The sequence below is a fragment of the Parasteatoda tepidariorum genome, chromosome 2 (genome assembly GCF_982258835.1).
Source record: "Parasteatoda tepidariorum strain Cologne lab strain chromosome 2, Ptep-v5.0, whole genome shotgun sequence".
Taxonomy (NCBI): domain Eukaryota; kingdom Metazoa; phylum Arthropoda; class Arachnida; order Araneae; family Theridiidae; genus Parasteatoda; species Parasteatoda tepidariorum.
Genome location: NC_141756.1, coordinates 65,466,447 through 65,481,534, shown reverse-complemented (window position 1 = coordinate 65,481,534; position 15,088 = coordinate 65,466,447). Strand labels below are relative to the sequence as shown.

The following is a 15,088-nucleotide window of genomic DNA, read 5'->3' as shown; positions in this document are numbered from 1 at the left end:
CTATGTTTTCATTTAAATAAATTTTACAAAATATATATTAATATGTTTATTTTTTATATATTATTTAGAATGATGAAGGTACTCCACTAATGTGCTTAACTGGCATCAACAAATGGTTCCTCGCTGGTATGCTTACATATCAAAGATACTGTGAGGTATACAGTAAACATCCAGCTGTCTTCTCTAACCTTTTCTCTATGAGGAAATATATTGATCAAGTGACAGGGCAAAAGCAGTACGAAATTCCATATGATAGTAATATTTATGTTATCATACCACCCACTACCCCAAGTCCAACCATACCTGAAACAACTACGGTTATATACACAACGACAGAAGCTCTCACAACTACAGAATTCCCAGAAACTGTTGCCATGAACGATACAGAAGATTACAACACAACCGAATCAGAAATTCCCACTGATTTTACCACGTTATCTGAATTAAATGCAACTGAAACATTCTTTGAGAATGTAACAATGTTAACTCCAACATTTATTGAAGAAGTGAGAGGAGAAGAAGTTTTCACGCCACCAACTCACACTCTCGAAGCGAATGAGACTAACGAAACCCATACGACAATTTCAGATGAGGCGTTCAAATCGGAAGTTGAAGAGATGACAACTTTATCCCCACAAGTATTAAAAGAAGAATACGCGGTTGCCACACACAGTAACTTCAGTGAAAATACCACTTTGATGGATGAGTTTGAAAAAACTAACACGTCAGAAAGCGAATTTTTTGAAAATGTAACGCAGACTCTTACAGCTGAAGCCACAACTCTTCCTGCTGAAACAGAAACGACTGAAATCACTCACAATAACACAGGCGCATTAGTACTAGAGGCTGAAACTACTGAATTCCCAACCGATATGGAATCTATCACTGCCACAGAACCCGTAGAAACTGAATTCGATGCTAATTTTACAAGCAATAATTTTACAGAGGTGCCTTTCGCGAAGGTTCTAGAGCTACCTACGCTTAACAAGACCGTAACAGCTGAAATGAACTCTACAACTTTATCATCATCTTCCAACAATACATTGACCACTATATCCGATTTCACTGAAATGAATGTTGAGTCTACCACTTTAAATACTAATTATTCAGACATGTTAGAAGAATCTACCACGCTTATTGATACAGATATGACAACAACTGAAGCATCGGAGACTGAAACATTCATCTTCGATGTAGAACCAGATGAGGACTTAGCTATTGATGTGTTTACAAGCAAAGATGGCATTCGCGTAGAGTCTCCTGCTCGCATTGCCAATCTAGAAAGCACTGCTGTCTATAAAGAGCATTTATCACGAAGCAGAAATTTAGATGAATCTCATAATATATCTGACATAATTTATGATGTAAGGACAAGCCCAGTTACGGAAGTCACAATCAATGATAGCAATTTGACAGACTTAACACCACCAATGACAGAAAAACTAAATACTGGCGAAGGCTATGCCATTAAAGAGCATACAACAACACAGGGAAATGAAAATGAAAAACCTGAAGAAGCAACAACAATACCAGGTATTGTTGAAACAGATAAAACCACTACACCAGAAATTTACAAACCTACACCACAATCATATCATGCCACAACTTTAAGCGAAGCAAAAACAACTAGCCTTCCTTATAATAAAGAAACGACATTCGTACCCCAGTTTGAAACCACTACAAATATGAATGAAATGGAAGCCGAAACAACAGTTTATGACACAGTGACTAATCCGACTATTTTACCGATGTTTGACACAACTGAAGTTACAAAGAAAGTTTCTCAACCTACACTCACTACAGTAGAATCTTTGCAAGGAAATGAAAGAAAACAAACACCAACTGAGATAACAAGTGCTGCTGAGACTCAGGTTAATGCTGTTACTTCTCCAAATACAGAAATTTCAACTTCTGCTGATAATTTTACGACATTAAGCGAAGGAATCGAAACAACAGTGGGTGTTTTGGAATCAGAAACACATCCAGTGACAGATTATGAAACTACTGTAGCAGAAACGCATGCAGTAACAGATTATGAGACAACTGTAGCAGAAACGCATACCGTTTCAAATTATGAAATTACTGTAACAGAAAAGAATCATTATGGCCGCCAGCCCGAATTTGCAAGGCTACTAAATGAAACAGAGACTCAATTAGGAGAAACAACTTTACCAACAACAGAATCACCCAATGAGACAGATTTTACAACCACACAGCTTATTGAAGGAAACTTTTCAATGATTGGAAGAGAAACAACAAGAAGTAATGATTCGTTAAGAAATGGGGAAACAACTGTAGCAGATACCAAAGAAAGTACTGTTACAGAAGAAAAAACACAGATAACTACATTTGTAAATATAGTCCGAAATATAACTACTCCTTCTCCGTTGATCACTTTTACAGAGATGCCAATAAATAATTTCCAAGAAAATAAATCCATCTTGACAACATCGAATCCAATAACTATTCCAGACATTGAATACATCGATAAAGCAATGCCAAGGAGTAATAATGAATCATTATTACTTCATTTATTCTCTGAAAAACTAACGATAGATGAAGAAGAAAATGAAACAAGTAAGTTCTTCCTTAAAAATATAAATTTTTTTATCGTTTTTGGTTTATTAGAATAGTAATATAATCATTTTAGATAAATAGTTTTATATCCGTATCTTAAGAAACTGATTCAGTGTTGCACTTTCTCTTAGAAAATAAACTAAAGGTGTTTCCTCTTCCTAAGAAGAAGCTAATGTTCTTGAAACGCTTATTTATGACTGGACAATGTCTGTTCATAACGCTTTTTGTCTAGTTTATCGATAGAGAAATGTCCAGTTGTGGCTTTTTTCCCTTATAATAAGTCGCTCTATCGGTTTAAATCATATATGCATTATATATTGCAAATAATCACATTAAATAATACAAACAATAGTTGATTTTATATACTATTAGTTCATATAAATCTGTAGTTAGTATACTCGAAGGTAGGTGGGTAGGTACTTTATTTACGTCGCACTAGAGCTGCACAATGGGCTATTGGCGACGGTCTGGGAAACCTTCCTAAGGCTGACCCGAAGACATGCCATCGCAATTTTGATCCTCTGTAGTGGGGATGGCTCCCCTGATTTGGTAGCTTGACGACCTGAGCGTGGCAGTCGAGCACTTTACGATAGAACAGTTTAACGAGGACCGATACCGCACACCCTCGGTCCCTACGCTGGCTGATCAAAATGTTCACCCACCCGCTTACTGACAGCAGCTAGTGATGCTTGACTTCGGTGTTCTACTGGGAACCGTGTCTTTACGATCAGTCCACTGCGGGACTAGTATACTCGAAACAAAATTAATCTGATCAACGAAAACATAACCAAATAGAGATGGTTAATTTTATGAATGGAAAAATAAATGTAATATAAAATATGCTTCCTAATAGTAATTTTATCGAGCTATTCACATAACAAGAATAAAATAGGTAAATTAAAAACCAAAAATATTGCTCTATAATAATGTACTGATTTCCATTTTAATACTGACGGTACAATTGGCGATTGTAATTATGTAAATAGTTAAGACTTAATTATGTAAAATCATGAAACTGTTCAATTTCATATTAAAAATTACTTTCGTTTAGTTACTTAAGATTAATTATACCATATGTAAATATTAATTTTCAGTATTACTTTTAATGAGATTATATCTAAAAACAGATTTCACAGGAAAATGTGGACAATGGAATCATGTTTATAATGAAACAAATTATAACAACACAAAGTTTTATGAAGAATGGCCGGCTCTAGGATACTTACAACTAGTATCTCAACCAAAGATATGTGCAGCTACAATTTTGTCTTCACAATATGTTCTGGCATCATTGAATTGCCTAACATATGCGTAAGTTATTTAATATTTGGCTTTATTATTTATGGTTATAATTTATGAATGAATATAATCTTAGAATTTGTATATCTTACAATTTGAAGAGTTTATGTGTAAAGAGGACTCCATACCTCAGGAAAAACTTTACATTGCTACTTCTATTTCCTCTCATTTAACTAATTTAAAGTAAAGAAAAAGCGAGTTCAGACAAACATAGAATAAGCCAAGAAGTTTCAATTGCTTAAAAAAAAAAAATTTATAACAAAATGCAAACAAATTACTGGAAGAGAACTTTTGCGTAATGCTAAGTTATCTCCTCATAATTTGCTTTATTTTGATATTTTGAAAATTTCTTTTCAGCTTCATGAAACTTCATGGTTTATTCTAGGTTTGTCTGAATTTGTTTTTTTTATACTATAAACTTTAAATTACTTATGGTGGTGAAAGAAAATTGGCGTTAAAAAGTTTTAGTCGTGGTATATCGTCGTCCTCTTAAAAGAGCTCAGATTTTCAGATAAAAATTGAATATTAATTCATTTTCTGCAAGATCTTCAAATAAGGAGGTTTGCAATTAAAAAAAAAAGTTTGTAAGCAACGTCCTATTGTTTTCATACACCTTAAAGCTTATTTATTTTCTTTGAATTCACGAAAATTTCACTTGCACTCACTTAAATTGTTCTAACAAATTTGAATTTAAAGCTTTTATTTTAGATACATTGAAAAATTAATTATTCATCATGCCGATTTATCCTCTTTAGATTTTTTGAATCTGATTAAATCCTCCATCAATAAAAAAATTTTAATACTAAAAAATAAATACATTTTCTTTAAATTAATAACCTATGCAACTAATTGTATTATGTATATGGAATTTAAGAAATGGTAGCATTAATCATAATTACGCTAAATTTACTTCGATAATTTTAATTATATTAATTTACTCAAATTGAATATGGTACTCCACTATGTATGAAAAAAAAAACATTGGTATTGTTAATAATATTTGTTTTGTAATTACTAATTTTAGAAATAATTTATAATTCTCGTAAATTTTTAAAATTTTAACTTACTGTAATAGTTTATTATTTAAATTTGTTTTCAGCTTATGAATATAATTTATTTCATTATAATTAAAAGTCTTTGAGACCTTATGGAATTATAAATTTTTACATTTCGCTGATGTGAATGTTCCAGAAATTATTAAGGAAATATGTATATTAATCAAAGTAATTTCACTACCTTAATCACTATTTAAAAAGAAAAAAAAATATGAATTTTCATTTCATTGGGGAAAAAATATACACAGAAATTCGATTCAAAAAAAAATATGCATAATTTTGTTTTCGTTAATTTAAAGTTAGTCTATATAAAAAAACTCAATTTGCCACTAAGTCTAAGGCAGTCTGCTGCAATGGAAACAAGAAATAGAGCATTTTAAAGAGGGAAGCTTTAGTATAGACTGAAGAAAAATTATTCTTATACTCTCGCCGAGGAGTAAAAACCTGTCCTAAATATTGAGCCAACTTCCCTATAGTTTGCCTAAAATAAAAACTCCTCCAGACATTCGTTTGGACCTGTGGCAGTGACTATGGTAACGAGGTATGGCTATTTCAAGTAGGGGTGCGGGTCCCTGTTTTGAAGCGGTTTCGGGTCGGGAAGAGAAATCTTTTCGGTCTGTTGTGTCAGACCTAGAGTGAAGCTACCCTCTTTAAAATGCGCCATTCTTGGTTCCATAGCGCCAGACGGCTTCAGACTTTGTGGCGGGAGGAGTTCTTAACTTAGACAAACTATACTTGAAATCGCTCAACCTCGTATCCACAGTCCCCGCCACCACATTAGAAGAATAGCAAGGGGATTTCTTAATACAGACAGACAAATTTGTTATATTAACAAGTCGTTAATTATCATTTTATTATTGTTACAATTTAATGCAAAATTCCTTTTGATAATTACCATGTAGTCGTGATAAAAATTGCAATTCTGAAAGGGACATCATTTTTATAATTTGCTAAATATTGCTTAAAATTATGCTAACTAATTACATTAGGTCATTTATAATCAATCCTCGTTTTAAAAAAAATCATTAAAGAAATCAATTTCATTACAAAATTGTTCATTTCACGAGATATTCCACTGTTGGTCATGATAACTTTGAAATAACCACATACTTTATTTTTGCATGCTTCATTTCGCCTGGATGACTCAAGTAAGCCATATGTGAAGTACTTTATACACAAAATAAAATGTATCAAACTGAAATAACTAATTCTGTCATAATTTTCAGGGACGAAACACTGAATCCTGATAAATGGTCTTTTATTGCTGGCTTATATGACTCAATAACGAATGTGACTGGACAACAAACTCATCTTATAAGTGAGATTATTCCACACGTTGATGTCGGAATGGTGTTGATGTTCCAAGAGCACAATCTAGCTCTCGTAAAAGTGAAGGATACAATACGAATGACTAGGTATTCGCAAACTGCTTGTTTAGCAGAAGACATGGATCTGCAAGAGCAATGCTTTACCACGGGATGGAGTCAGGTTCCCTCAGGTAATATTACTTAATTATCATTCAAATTAATTAAATATTTAAGCATTAGTAATGCTTTATTTATGTCGCATTAGACCTAAGGCGATCTGGGAACATCTCTGAAGCATGACTTGCCATCACAATGTTGATCCTCTTTTTAGAGGACGACTAGCGTGCGAAGTTGAGCCCTTTATGGTAGAACAATTTAACAAAGATTATTAAATATTTAAACTACGGGTTCTTATTATAATACCTATAAACATTCTTTGAATTTTGTTCCTTCTAGGACGAAAATGAAAGAAATACTTGAATGTTTCATTGTGTCAGTTGAATAGCAGATAGAAAATTTGCTTCCGAGTTCTTAGGTTCATATCCCAACTATGACTTATTTATATACTACTCCCAAAAAGCTCAATCACATTAATACTTTTAAATATTCTTAGAAAATGAATCATGGGTCATTTGTACTATTACCATCGAGTTCACGCAAATTTGCTCTGATAGAATACCTCTCCTTTTAAATTGAGTTAAAATTACCAAGTCATCAAATTGAGCATTTGTTTGTTTAAAAAACACTATCGCAGCAGACAGTAGTAGGCCAAAGAAGTCTCAGATTTTAGTCTAAACAACTTTGAAATCAATGAGATAGGGTGGTAATGTGTTCTGCACGGTAAGAAAATTAACTTTAACTAATTAAGTAACAATCAATAAATCCTAGTTAAACTATACACCGGACTGCTCCTCCACAGTTAAAAAATAAAACAAAACTATCATATGAAATAGAGTGGTATACAAGTTATTGCTCAATGCAATGCTTATTTCCGAAGCAGGCCCAACCACAGCTGGAGGATTAGCCGGCCAGATGGTCGGCTGGTTAGCGTGCCTGACTGCGAAGCCAATGGCTGCGCAGTCAGGCACGCTAACCACCCGACAGGGCATGGATGTTTCTCTCTGTGTTGTTCTCTACTGTGTCATGTATGGATGTGGCCCACCCTATAAAACGGGTATCTGTTGCAGTGTGGCGTGGGTAATGCTGCTCGCCTCCATGACTTAGGTTCACAAGTGCCCACTCGTGGTGCACTCTGGATAACGCTCTATCTGTTACAGCCTTCGTCTTTATCTATGTATAAATAGGGCCCGTATGAATGGCGGGCATCTATGGAACTGCTCTGCTCTCCAGAAGGCCCGCAATTCTTCTAGTTTCAAGACGCTCTCCGCCCCTGGAGATATTTCTTTATTATATTGGACTGCAAGACTTCTCATGCTCGAAAGAGCAAATGATGGACGTAATAAAAAAAATAAAAATAAAAATAAAAGGTGCCCACTGGGTAACGTTAAATGAGTAACACTTCCGGCATCTTCCTAGGTGAAGAACGTTAAAGTTCAGCGCCTGCCGTCAGAAAAAAGAAAACAGCTAGAAGATAAGCAACCAGTCTGAGCTAGTTACAATTCAAACTTAAAATTTCCTCAATATGCAGATAGTTTTATGTCTCTCTGCAGATAGTTTTATAGCTTTCTATTGGAGAGACCGTGACAGGTTTACAAAGAAAATTCTTTAAATAATACAACTGGATATTTGTTTCACTCGAAAAATCTTTGGAAAAAGCACATTTGTTATACTACTTACACAGATATAGATCTAAGCATTTACCACAGTAAATGCATTATTCTTTGAGGTCCATAAAATATTGTAACTATATCAAAAGGTAGTTATTATTACTGCAATGTCGTCTCACTGAATTTAGATTAAATTAATTAAAATCATAATCATTACTATAGTCTAATTACACACTGTCAATGATTATTTTTAATGGTTTGAAGTTGTTTTGGTTAATAGCCTGTTTTACATTTAATTTTAGCGAAATTTGTTTTAGAAATGTAATAAAAAAAATTTCTAATGGACAAAACATACATTTTTTAGTGTTACGTTTTTCAAGTAAAATAATAATCACTTACATGCTGTAGCCTAGAAGTATGACGTCATCAATTATGTGAGGTGTTAGTTAAAATTGTGGGACCTAAAAACAAGAAATTCAAATAATTTTTTTTAAAAACCAATTCAATCTTCAATTTAAAAGGACATTTGAAATGAAGAATTATTTCCTCATAATTAACTACAAAAAATAACAAGTGATATTATAATTGACATCTTAAAAATTTTGTGACAAATTAACAACAAATAAAAGTAATTTAAAAATATTACATATCTTTAATGATAATACTTTTATTTCTTTGACTAATAGACGAGAAAGAGGAGGAATTTTATTCAGTTCCAGTCACTGTCATTCCACAAAGTGAATGCAACAACACTGCAAATTATAATGGTTTGCTGTTGGACACACTGATATGTGCCAGTCATGAAAACAGCAGTTATCCAACATGTCAAGTAAGTTGTTAAAACATTGCATAGTCTAATGAAATAACACTACTGCATATTAGTATTATATTTTAAATTTAATTTTGTGATCAGTTACTGAGCAAAATTAGAAGTCTGCAAAAGTCTAAAATATGCTACAATAACGAAGAGAAAGTTATTCTTAACTCGCTATAAACAAATAATTTACATGCTGTGAGCCCAAGTTGGGCTAAGGCTCCATAATTTCAAGGTCAAGGGCATAATTGTGTTATTGTGATCAGCATTCTGTACATACAAACCGGTGCTGAGTAAGCCTCAAGCTGGCATTGAGGATCGAAACCCAGTCCTTTGCAATAACAGTTCAATGTCTTTAATCAATGAACAATTGCAGCTCACTTGTCCTAATAGCAAATTTTTTGTTGTATGCCACTCTAGTGACATTGAGCTTTTATTGTTCACTCATTTTTTTATACTAACAAAAAAAAATTTTTTTATGTAATTTATTACTATAACCTTATACGAAATTTGCTTGCTTATACATTTTTATTCCAGTATGTAGAAGTGATATTTTTAAATTTCAAATGAATAAAATGATCTTTAATTTTCAAAATTTAAAAATTATTTTATGGTTTTTAGATGGATTACGGTTCACCACTGTTTTGTCTCAACAACAAGCATTGGGAATTGAAAGGTATTTTGGATTTTCCAGGACCATGTGATATTGTTCAGCCTGCTGTATATAACAGCATATCTAGTGCAAAAAGTTGGATCATGGGATACGTAGGAGACAAAAATCTCTAAGTGCTTCGAAAAATTTTTGAAAAAAGAATTAAGTCAAGAATTTCTAATTTGTGATAATATTTCAAAGATTTTTTTTCTTTTTTTTTGTGTTTTTACTATTGTGAAACAAGATATTAAAAATATACAATCAAGAATCTCCATTCGATTGTGAGATTGTCACTATTGTATTAGGAAGACATTTTTAATAATTTTTTTTTAAGAAGCTGTGATTTTTTTCCCCCGCTGAGAATTGAAAACGTTTGGATCTGCGAAAACTTGTGAAGAAACAGATATGCACTCTTTCTCCAAATTTTCACATCAGTATCCAAGAGAAGTTAAAATTGCAGTTAAACTAGTCCTCTGCAGTTTCTGTAGTGATACGTCTAATTTCAAGCAGCTGTATCATCCGTCCATGTAAACGTTTCATCTGTGATGTTGAATGTAAGACAAAGATAGTAATTTAATAAATTTTGAAATGATTTTTTACTTTTTTAAAAAAAAATCAGCTTGTGTATATATTACCTAGTATGAACTTTATACGAAGTAGGTCACTATCAATTTTACTGTAAAAAGTTTTTCCTTTCTTTTTTTTTTTAAAAAAAATCTTTTGCTGTATTTTTCTGCAGTTTAGTTTCTTTTAATTATTTATGTATGTGCGTTTGTTTTTCAATAAGCTAAAGTTTTCTAGGAAGCTATGAAACATCAAAAAGTTCACTTAAAAAAATTTCTAACTTTTATCTTTATTATATGTGTATACTAAATACATGAATTTTGTTGCTTTAAATGTTAAAGCAACCTTATTGCATTTTAATAAGACATTTACTGTAGTGTAGTTGAACTACTATTTAAAATAACTTTAAAGTATTATTTAATTATAATGAATGTATTTCGTTCATTTTATTTACATGTGTTAACTTTAATGTTCTATAATTACAACTGAAGGACATATTCTGCGACCATAACGAGTCAGTTTTTTTTTTTCTCTGTTAAGTTTGGAAATTTATTTTATCAGTGATAATGAAATATTTCAATTAATTTTCTGTCTAATACATTCCCCTAAAATTATGTCTATTTTTTAAGGAAAATTTGTTTTCAAACCTTTGACATGCACGATTTCTCCTTTGCGTGAGGCTTATCACTGTTTCACAATAAATCAGTCAATTAAAACACTCTAATTCCCATAATTATTAGATAAGTGTGGATAAAATTCAATAGGGTTTAAAAACAATATGCTCTTTCTATGCATTTCTTCTTCTAAAATGCTATTACAACTGAAATACAAGCAATGTTTCTAAAGAAACTGAGGAACCATAGCATAAATGAAAGAAGGAAACACACATAGCTTCCACACATCTTTAATGTTTTTTAATATTAACCATAATCTTGTAATAACTGTATTAAAGAACTGTTAAAAATAATTAACAAGTAAAACCATTATGTTCTTGAATAATTTTAAAATATTTTCACCAAATATATACATATATGTTACTACCATTATCTTGTAATAACCATGTACATTTATTAACTAAGTTGAACAGTAACTATTAAAACAGTTATTTAAATGATTAATAGGAAAATCTTTGGGTTAGTAACTAATTTAAAATTATTTTCTGATATAATTGCTTGTTGTTTTTATTATCTTACTACAAGATTAATCATGTTCTTGTATTAACTATGCTAGAAATTATGAAAACAATGAGTTAATTAAACAATAGGAAAATCGTTCAGTTATTAACCAATTTAAAATTATTTTCACAGATTATTGCTTGTCCTTTCCATCATCTTGTATTAATTATATTCATAAATTAACTATAAGGACAGCAACTAAAATAAACATATTAACAAAAAATTATTAGGTTATTAACCAATTTTAAATTATTTTTCATATATTATTGCCTGCCATTTCCATTATCATGTATTAACCTTGTTCTTGTATTAACTATGTTAGACGGTAACTAAAATAATGAATTGGTTAACAGGAAAATCATTAGGTTATTAACAAATTTTAAATTATTTTTACAAAATTGCATGTAGTTAACTAGTTATTGTTTCATCATTCTTATGTACAGCTCATTCACATACTTGCTCACTACATAATTATTTAGTCATTATTATTTCTTATTATTGTACACATATAAATGCATGTACTCTGTTGAATATGTTTAGTTTTGTTTGAAAGGTGTTGCTCACAAACGTCATATACTATTTTGTTACTATTTTAAAAAGTACACGAATTATCTGTTTTGGGAGTCTTCAAGGGTTAACTTTCATTGTTCTCATCAGACTAACATACTTTCATTAATTCATTTTATGAATTGCTGCTTGCTAATAGCATCTATATAATATACATTTCTTTGAGAATAATTTTGTTTAAATCTTTCCTTTTTTTAAAGAGCTGTTATGTAAATACTCTTTTGTTGTCAGCTTTGAACACACTGCTTCGTATTATGGTATGTTATGTAATTACTTGTTGCATGCAAATTGAAAAGATGAAAAGTTTTTTTTTATTGTATATTTATAAGTGATGTTTATGTGCCATTGTTGGATTCTAAGAAATTGTTAAATTCCTGAGGATTTTGTTGAAAATGCTTTAAATCATCAAATCACAGTCAATAAATAATGCTTTTTCACCTAGTCAATGATACGTCTAATTATCTCAATTGTGTTTAATCATGTTATTCTTTCAGATGAACCTCTTCTCATTAAACGAACTTGATAGCAATGACATAAATAATTATGTTTATAAATATCTATATTTTAACAAAGATTGTTTACAGATGCATGCATCCAATGTATTGATTTATAACTCAAGTTACACGTATTAACTGTTTAAGTTTACACTATATTACATTAAAACTAAAAGGGCTCCGACATATATATATAATTTTCGCATCCTAGAAGAAGCTTTTTTGTCAATTTTTAGTGCTCTACTGATATATATATATACATATATATACTTTCATTTTATAAAAAGAAAAGGAATACTATCTTCATAAGCGCAAGCTTGTCTATGACTCCAACATGATCATTTAATGATTATTATTGTAAAATCGGAATTTAATATATCAAAATATTTGCCCATCTAAGTAAAAATTATCAAAATTCGAATCAAAAATTAAATCAAATGCAAAACTTCCTTATCCAAAAATAATTTATTGCAAAATTTTAAAAAATTACTTATTTTATTTAATAACAAGAGTAAACATAAATTTTTTTAGTACCTTAAAATTAAAAAATCTTCTAACCGTTATTATTAAATTCTAAATAAGCATTAAAATTTGCAATTGGCATGTGTAATATCACATGCTGAAGAGGTGTCCGTGACAGAATTATAAAAATAGAATGTCCTAAGCCACAGTTGTCAGCAATCTTTACTCTAAAATCTTGCTTGCCCCCACTTAATCCCAATACAAGTCCCAATATCAAATGCAGTTTGTAAGCTGTACAGATTACTACCATGCTGAACTAAGTAACAATCCAACAAATCAATAACGAAAAAAAAAAAAAATGAAAGTGAATTTATTCCCTCTTGATGATTTTATGCTCATGAATAGTGCTACTAGTAATCGATGAGCTCTTGAATGCTGCGATCTGTGATCAATGAACTTTTGAGACTGGTGCTAGGTGAGATTAATATGTACTATAGATTTATATCTGCAGTGATCAGTGTTATGAGGCAACTCGTTTAGAGAACAATTGAGTGTCAGAAATGTATTTCTCGTTTTTATTTACATTTTATAAATGCTTTTGCTAGAAAATTATATGAATGAATTGCCTACACAAACTTAAAATTTACATATTTTTTAATTGTATGAAAGCAATAAAGATGAAATTCTAGGTAGTTAACATACCATTAAGTGTTGGTTAAGAAGTATTTGATAGTTTGCTTTAAAACTATAGAAATTTAGTTGAAGATGGATTTTAATATTGTTTAAGTTATTCATTAATTAATGTACACATTTTTTCCCCATTTAGTTAGAAAAGTTTTAGTTTTTCTGATAGTTTATTGCTTTGACATATTCTATTTCATTGGGAGATATCTTTTAAGTTGCTTTTTTGATTAAATGTACATTTGTATCCATGAGAAATAGAGGATTTATCAAGAAATTTTTTTTTCTCAAACTTTGGTATCTAAAATTTGTCTTGGTGGGGGGGGGGATATGTAATGTTCGTACATTAACATCATCATATGAGCCAATTCACTGCTGACGTTAATCACCAAAGTGCTATTTGTTTACAATGGAAATTATCCTTGTGTCTTGCAGTAAGCAGGAGGAATGTCATTGGTGTATCATCAACTACAATGTCAAGCCTTCTGATACTTTGTAATTTCCATTTCTTTAAAGTCTTCACTAAATTGCTTGCAGCTTATAAGGAAAATTTTCAAACATGATTTCCTACACATGCTGCTAACGATGAAAGATGTCCACCTTGATAATAAAGAAGAGTGTCAAGGACAACAAACTTGCCACTCTTAGAGGAGTTATCTTTTTAATACCACCAGAATAATGAAGTGTCTTACGAGACTTAAATTTACTCACAATTCTTCACAAGATTCTTACAAACAAATAATCGATAACTGCTTACTCTTGAGTAAAAATTAAATATAACTAATAATGTCTGTAAAACTAATACTGTTGATTGCTACTGTTAAATAAATAATCTCTTCAAATCTTTGGATTTGAGAGTTCTTGATCCAATTGTGAAACTTCATGCTTATACTACTAATAAGCAGTGGTTAAACTACTGTAGTCACAACTTTTTACATAGTTAATAGTGTAGTGCTCTACTTAAAATATATAGTTTTCTGGAAATCTTGATAGAAATAACAAGCATAATTAGAATTACACGTGTAATTAAAATTATGTCACATGTAATTAGAATTACATGAGTAATATGAATCAGGTTTGATGTTCCAGAGCAAATTTTTTCATAAAGCTTGGAAGCAGTGGTTTGTTTCATAGCTTTCTGTAAATCTTATGATAGAAATCACATGCGCAATTAGATTTCTTTATGATAATTGTTTCTATTTTCATAAACACGGAAGATGGCAGCTACTCTAAAGGTTCATGATGATAATATTGAACTGCTATGGTCAGCATATAATACTTATTTTAATTTAAACAAGAAGTAAAGCTTAAATTTATTAGATTTGTGTAAATTTTGCCCTTTAAACAAAAAGCTGTTGGTTTTAAGTCAACTCTTATTTGAACTTGCACATTTTGAAATGCCATACCTCCAAATGCAAATGTACACATGAAACACTAAGAGAAAATGTGTATATTATTCTAATAAAAAAGTAAGAGCATTAAAATACTCAATAAAACAGAGAATATATTATAATTTTCTGCCTTTTTTTAATTAAATATCTGTTGCTGTGAAAAGCATAAAAAGTCGAAAATTTAAAAAAAAATCTGTTTAGAATAACATTTTGGCTCATCATGAATAAATATATCTTAATTCCTGACAGTTAAATAAGCCAATTTATAAACTCAAAAATATTTTGAACACTAGCATAAATTAAATTTTCCCGCAAAGTTTATC

The 15,088-nt window shown here is 30.7% G+C and overlaps 1 protein-coding gene across 6 annotated transcripts in view; it reads left to right on the top strand.

Annotated features, from left to right (window-relative positions):
* The window catches only part of LOC107438548 (uncharacterized), a 149,642-nt gene extending 137,459 nt beyond the window's left edge, over positions 1-12,183 (top strand). For 5 of the 6 annotated variants that reach the window (XM_087157451.1, XM_087157449.1, XM_087157450.1 and 2 more), the window contains 5 exons: positions 69-2,577; positions 3,705-3,888; positions 6,158-6,429; positions 8,652-8,794; positions 9,401-12,183. In XM_087157451.1, the coding sequence (XP_087013577.1) occupies positions 69-2,577; positions 3,705-3,888; positions 6,158-6,429; positions 8,652-8,794; positions 9,401-9,565 (3,273 nt within the window). In that variant the 3' untranslated portion in view covers positions 9,566-12,183. The remainder of the gene's footprint in view (positions 1-68; positions 2,578-3,704; positions 3,889-6,157; positions 6,430-8,651; positions 8,795-9,400) is intronic. The other variant, XM_087157448.1, reaches the window with a different exon arrangement.
* Positions 12,184-15,088: the final 2,905 nt, after the last annotated feature.